The 7,136-nt window shown below is 40.6% G+C and overlaps 1 protein-coding gene across 1 annotated transcript; it reads left to right on the top strand.

Moving 5' to 3' along the window:
* The first annotated feature begins 1,138 nt into the window (after positions 1–1,138).
* Positions 1,139–2,677, top strand: LOC139470140 (ras-related protein M-Ras-like). Its single transcript, XM_071252437.1, has 2 exons — positions 1,139–1,594; positions 2,525–2,677. Exons 1-2 carry the CDS (start codon positions 1,139–1,141, stop codon positions 2,675–2,677), a joined length of 609 nt encoding a protein of 202 aa, XP_071108538.1.
* Positions 2,678–7,136: the final 4,459 nt, after the last annotated feature.

Raw genomic sequence — 7,136 nt, 5'->3', positions numbered from 1 at the left:
CATATTTAGCTATTTTTTTCAATTGATCACACTAAAAGAATTAAAAAAAATTCCCAATTGACATTAAAGCTATATGTATCTGACAAAGTCAATAGTGTATATGTATATGACAACTATGATAATGAATAATTTATTTATTAAACAAACTCTCATCAACAATTTATTTTTAATATGGTCGTAGTATATTGTATGTCAGGACAGGAAGTAACGTCTATTGTTTTGTTTTCTTAATTTGCATATGTTTTTGAAATAGACCAGCAAAATATGGCAAGTAAACACCCCTGGGATTGTTTTGATATCATACAAGATGAAACACCAAATATATATTTAATATGGATTTGCTTCAATGAAATTATTAATTACCTGAAGAAGCATCACAAAGACACCGATGATATTAAGGAAATAAGAAGGGACAATATCTAAAAAACATTTCAAAAGCAGAAAAAATTAAATCATGACCGTCAGAAAAGGTGGCGATAAAGTTGCCCTCTAGGAATATCAAGTAAATTTTTATTCTACGATTTTGTTTTGATAACTAACTTTCTATAAAAATACACATGCCTTTTTTGTTTCCTCAAGTTCACAAAAGGAGGGGATCACAGGTCAATTCCATGTTTGACATACGCTGCTTGGAGCATATCACGCCAAAAGAACCCTTTCAACCCATTACGATAAACAATGCACTGAAATTCTCAACAAATTAGCCCTTCATATTTCAGGTTTATTAATGGTGAGATGATTGTAGTCCTGTACTGATAGCAACAGAAAAGAGGCTGGACACAGTGTGCTTGCTGGAACTGGTAACCCTGCATTGATTTTAGAGGTCAATATTTGAATGCCAGGCCCATATTTGGTATTTTAACTAACGAAGGGCAAGGACCAATGTTTTAGATGTTTCATTTTAGCTTTAAACTTTACATACAGTACCCTACAAACACTAAAAACCTTTAGAGTTATACAAGCCCTCAATACAATAAGCTTTCACACATTCAGTCTCTTACATTGCCTGAGTTTGGACGAGATAATGGCCAAATACACACTACAAACATGACTGGATAGATAAGCTAACAGCAAAAGGGTTTATAAATGATACTTTTTGGTTAGTTACCCGAACACAGATGTGTAAGAAGATTAAACCATGTCAAAGGCACCTCACGATAACTTGGCTACTTTCAAATTGGTGGTGGTCGGCGATGGTGGTGTGGGCAAATCAGCCCTGACTATTCAGTTCTTTCAGAAAATGTTTGTTCAAGACTATGATCCCACTATTGAAGATTCCTACATTCAACACACGGATATTGACGGGCAGAGGTGTATTCTGGACGTGCTGGACACGGCAGGGCAGGAGGAGTTCAGTGCCATGAGGGAGCAGTATATGAGGAAAAGGGACGGATTCCTCCGCATCTACTCTGTCACAGTCAAACAGAGCTTTGAAAACATCAGGAACTTCCACACTCAAATATTACTGGTAAAAGACAGGAACAACTATCCCATGATCCTTGTGGGTAACAAAGTGGACTTAGTGCACCAGAGAAAAGTCAGCAAGGACCTTGGGAGAGATCTCGCATCTGAGCTGTGTATTACCTACCGTATAGTGCGCACTTTTTTTCCTAAAAACACAGCTGTGTAGAAGGGGGTGCGCATTATACACGGATTAATGAGTTTTGATGTTTTTTCCCCTGTGGAAAGACATTACCGTGAGCACGTAACACCGGAAATACCATGTCAACTAATACATACTGAAGTACGCAAATTAGTCATGTAATTACATTGTCTGGCTATAAAAAACTGTTCTTTGAATATCTGGACTTATGTTTGTAACTTATTTTATTAATTTTATTCAAAATTCCTTTTAATATTGTTTTAATTAATTTCGGCGAAATCGTGTGTGAAGCTATCGGAAGATCGCAAGTAATTCTCGCGATCACGCGATCATGTGCACGGGAGCCTTGACGGTGACTGGTCAGAATTGTTCCATGTAAAAAATAATACCCGGCAATAGCGATCAGCTGCTTCGCTTAGGGTTATTATTATTTTGAATATGTTTAGTAAAAGCTGCGTCTAAATTAACAAGATATTGGAATATATTATTTCTGATAAAAAAATAGTTTCAGATACAATTTTTGCCGATCCTTGCATTAAAATCCTGTAAAGTTATATCATTGGGTGTGTCTTGACCAAATCACCAGTAGATTCCAAGAAAACGTGTGTACACCTGATTGCTGTGTCCGGCTTAGTTTACGAGAAAATACACAAGGTAATCTTAATCCCTAGACATAAAACAATGCATAGCAGAACAACAAATACAATTTAAGCAGTAAATAAACATGTCTGGTGATTTTTTATCTCAAATTTCGAATTTGTACTGACCAAGTTTCTCATCACCCGTTCGTTTACCGGACTTCGCTAAAGGGGTACGATGTAATTTTTTTCTGCGCTTGGTATTCGAAAAAAAAAATTCAAAAAAATATTGAATCTGCTTGAGGGGGGTGCGCATTTTACATGGGTGCTCACTTTACTCAAGAAAATACGGTACATTGAAACCAGTGCCAAGGACCCTCCCCTAAATGTAGACTTTGCCTTCCATGTGGTCCGAGTTATCAGGTCACAGCCAATAGATTTGAAGAAACAAAGAAACCGAAGAAGAAGCAAGCAGGGAAATTGTTCAATCCTTTGATGTCCATCAATCATTGTCATCAATCCTTTGATGTCCGTCATTCATTGTCATCAATCCTTTGATGTCTGTCAATCATTGTCATCAATCCTTTGATGTCTGTCAATCATTGTCATCAATGCTTTTCATTGTCTGATCCTTAAGGATTGCTGGTCATCCTACATTCTTGATTGGATAGAAGATGTGTCAGTGAAATGTATTCCATAAATTTGTATATAGTGGCTTGGATGTATGAATTCATCCAATATTTTGTGTAGTTTTTCTAGATTGACAACTCTAAAACCCAGCTGCCTTAGGACATCACATTAAACTTATGGGGTTTAATCATCTGTGGATTGTTAATCAGCTGGGAATAGGGAGTCAGTCGTAACGTACTGCTGTACAGGGGAATCTGCCTACCAGGATCCGGGCTGTACAGCCAATCATCTCGGAGTCGAAACTAAATGTCCTTTTGGAGGCAGATCAGTGACAGAAACTGGCACTAAGCCTATAGCCCTTGCAAACTTTGTGTTAGATTAATGCATCAGTCTACAATTAAACTGAGCTGGTAGCTAAAGTAAAGTACCCGGTAGGTATTTCAACTATCAGTACAGTTGGTTGTATGTTTTATTTATTTCATTTCAATCTAAAATGTATCGTATTGCTCCTATACAGTATGTTATCTACTTAAATACTGCATTACTAGTATACACTTTACTAAACTAAATCATTATTTAAACATTTTCTCAAACCTATAACTGTCTGAATGTGGTATGAAATACGAATAATTCTTGCAAATACCTCACCTCTATTACATCAGTTGCCAGTAGCCATAAATTCCTGTTTATGCTGAGAACCACACTATAAATTTTTATAAATTTTCAACAGACGTCCTCTTCACTACCAACATATCTATAGTTGTGAGGGAAACCCTATCCCTTGCCAGGGGCGCCACAGCGCATGCGCAAGGCGGGAATCTACTCACTTCTTTCCTGTGTGTCCAGATGACAACAAGGAATTTTTTTGTTGCACATCCGTACAAGTGATTGCGTTCCACACTTACAAAGCATTAGATCTTCTCAAGCTTCATAGACACAAGCAGTGAGCAGTTCTACAAGCAAGAACGGGGTATAAGAAGATCGGAAGTTCTAGTAAGTAATTAGTTAGAAACGTTTTGTGGGATGAGATCTTCATCTCAAGGACAGACACCCGTCTGTTCAGGCTGTGGGCAACACCAGATACCTGGTGACCCTCACCCTAGATGTCTATCATGCAAGCAACTGCACACACAAGTCAAGGTGCAGCTATTGCGAGCCTCTTGTCAAAGGTCCTCTGTCAAAGGAGAAATTTGACAAGCTCTACAAGGCATGTATCAACAATCCTGATTACAAAAGATTACTAGAGCATCAAGTAAAAAAGTGATTAAGTCCTTGGCGGCCATAATTAGTCACGTGGGTGACAAGCGAGTGTCGTGCGAGGGCGCTGTCTCACCTTATGAGGAGAAGAGACCCGTCGCTCATCCCACTCTCCCAATAAAGTTGAGGAGCAGATGTACTTTACAGGCTTTAACGTAGCCTCTAACTTGCATCTGGCAATGACTGGTACTGTGGACCATCTAGGTTTGAAAGAAGCTTACGATCTTCCACCCTCTGTCACGTTCCCCCTTTAACTTAAATGAGTTCGGAGAAAATAACCAATTCAATGTCTGTAATGATGTATAAAGTGCAATCAACACAACCCCAGCTTGGCCAAACAGGGGTCAATCAGATTGATCAAAGCGCATGCAATCAATGTCTCAGGAAATCTCATATCTAAAAGAATCTGTCGCACAACCCCGGCTTGGCAATACAGGGGTCGATCACGAGATTCAAGGGACCTAAGGATCTCCCAATAAAGTTGAAGAGCAGATGTACCTCACAGGATTTAACTAAAGGAACTCGGAGAAATTAACCAACTCAATGTTGTAATGATTGATAAAAGCGCATGCAATCAATGTCTCAGGAATCTCATATCTAAAAGAATTGGTTGCACAAAACCGGCATGGCCTAACAGGGATTAATAAGCATGAGATTTAAGTGAGATCTAAGGCTGAATATGGCAGTACTTCCTCATACAGCAGACATGCACAAGCCTACGCTGTATCAGATTATTATGAGGACACAGGAGAACATAAAAGAGCTAGATTACCTCCCTACCACGCACACCATAGGGCAGATTGTGAATCACGGGCATTGCATCACAGTATGCTCAGAAATACACACCAGTCACCCTCTAGCCATAAGATAGACGAACTGACAAAGCGCGTGCTAATCAGGATAGAATTCCTAAGCGTGCGCCATCTCATACTGCCACACAGTCCAGTTACACGGGCGGAGAAAGCGAGGGAGATGTTACGTCACTATCACCCAGTTATAGAACACGTGATTCCCGCACGGCCAGCTGTAGATCAGACAACCGTGATTACGCTACCTTCAGCCATATGACCCAGTCCCAGCGCAGTCTGAGTGTGGATCTATTGCTAATACTGTTTTTTTATACAATGGGGATTCTACTACGGAGGATAATTATAGACCAAATAATTATTCCATTAAAGATATCATTGCAGAACTTTATAAAATCTAATGCCCGCCTTTAAGTATTGGAGAAAACACGCTCACGAGGTTTTGGTAGACAGAGCATGCCCTGGGGAGAGGGAAAAACCAAGGGGGCGAATTTATCAACATTTTTATGTTTCGAACATACTTTCCATGAACCTTAGGAAACGCTCATAAAATATCTGTTGCTGGCTTACGGATCTTGAAAAGGACATTCTAAAAACCAGTGAGGCTTATCAACACCTCTGTAGCCTCGTGGTACACACACTGGGCTACAGATATGAAGGTTGCGAGTTCGATCCTCGGGAATATAAAGAAAACATTTGTCATTTGATTTTACATTTCATTACATGTTACAATCTGAATGGAAGTTATATTAATAAAATACCCAGGACACTATATAAAATCCCTGGGATATAATATAATATCCCCGGGACATAACAACGTCCCTGTTAATAAGATTTAACCCGACTGGTAAGTAAAACCTCACAATAGGTTTTAATGCCTATAGAAAAAAGTATCTTACTTAATAGCGATCCCAGTGAATAGGTTTATAAAACAGATACAAGGACAAAATGCCAGTTAACTTTGTTAGAATGTGCCGGGTATGAGGTACCGGTCAGTTGACTGTAGAATTCCTTACCCTTCCCTGTCCGTCATATATTGATGACATCATCAAGAATCGAATATTCATTAAAGGCTTCATCGGCACTTAATGTTAGACTGGGTATGCCTGCCATTAATAAGAGTGCTTACACGACACACGTTGCCCCTGCGCACAACAGCCCAGCAATATCTGGTTAAGAAAACTAACTCTAAAATGCACGTTGACATGGCCAAAATCAAGGACTTAGATTATGTCAACAAACAGATGATTAATATCAGTTCATACATTAACTGGATTGCAGCTGCAATTCACCACGTCATACCCCGAACAACCAGAGCGAAGGTCTACCCTTAGACATCCCCATGGAGATGACACTACAGCAGACTGGATTCATCCACAGCTCACTGGACCACATACTGAAGATGCAGGAAGATCTTCAATCAGCACAAGACTGGATGTCAGCACAGTTCCTGCTAAAGATGATCATCCCACTTCGCAGAGGAGGAAGCTGAGGCAGAAGCAGTCCCCAAAGGGGATACCACCGGACTCCTCCAGACCCCACCGACATCGCCTGCCCAATGGACAACGATTTAGAACTACAGAAGATCAAAGATACGACCACATTGAATCCAGTCGAACTAGCCAGTCTCACAGACATTGACCCAAGACTACCCAAGTTCAGCAAGGGGCTAGCAGCATCTTAAAGGAGTCAGACACGGGTTCTACTCCCCAGTATTCCAGGTACCTACGCTTTACAGTCAACGGTCAGAGATACCAGTTCAGGGTACTACCATTCGGCATATCATTCGACCCAATGTTACTCACCAGGATCACCAATCCCATCATCGTTTTTCGCCCATCTAAGCTCATAAGGCTTCTCGGATACATAGACGATTTCCTATTGGCCGATCAGGACAATCGCACGTCAGTTTAAACACAGTGTGCCTCATCCCACTACTAACACTCTTAGGATTCCTGGTTCACCCTCTAAAACAGAGCAAGTACCCACACAGGCATCACCTACATAGGCGCAAGATTTCTACTCAACAAGGGCATAGCAGCACCCCCAGAGGACAGATATGCAAGAGTAGAGCACATGATAACGAGCGCACTCGGTCAGCCCGTCAAGTCGAGACGCTGGTGGATGTCTCGCCTAGGCGAAACGCTGGTGGATGTCTCGCCTAGGCACGCTCACATCTATCCAAGACTTAACCTACAGAGGCAGACTACAATTACAGCCCCTGCAGATTTGGATGAATACCACCTAGAGCTGGAAGTCTTA

The sequence above is a fragment of the Haliotis cracherodii genome, unplaced genomic scaffold (genome assembly GCF_022045235.1).
Source record: "Haliotis cracherodii isolate W230 unplaced genomic scaffold, xgHalCrac1.p SCAF_20, whole genome shotgun sequence".
Taxonomy (NCBI): domain Eukaryota; kingdom Metazoa; phylum Mollusca; class Gastropoda; order Lepetellida; family Haliotidae; genus Haliotis; species Haliotis cracherodii.
Note: the sequence above shows the minus strand (reverse complement) of the source record. Positions and strands in the feature narration are given on the sequence as shown.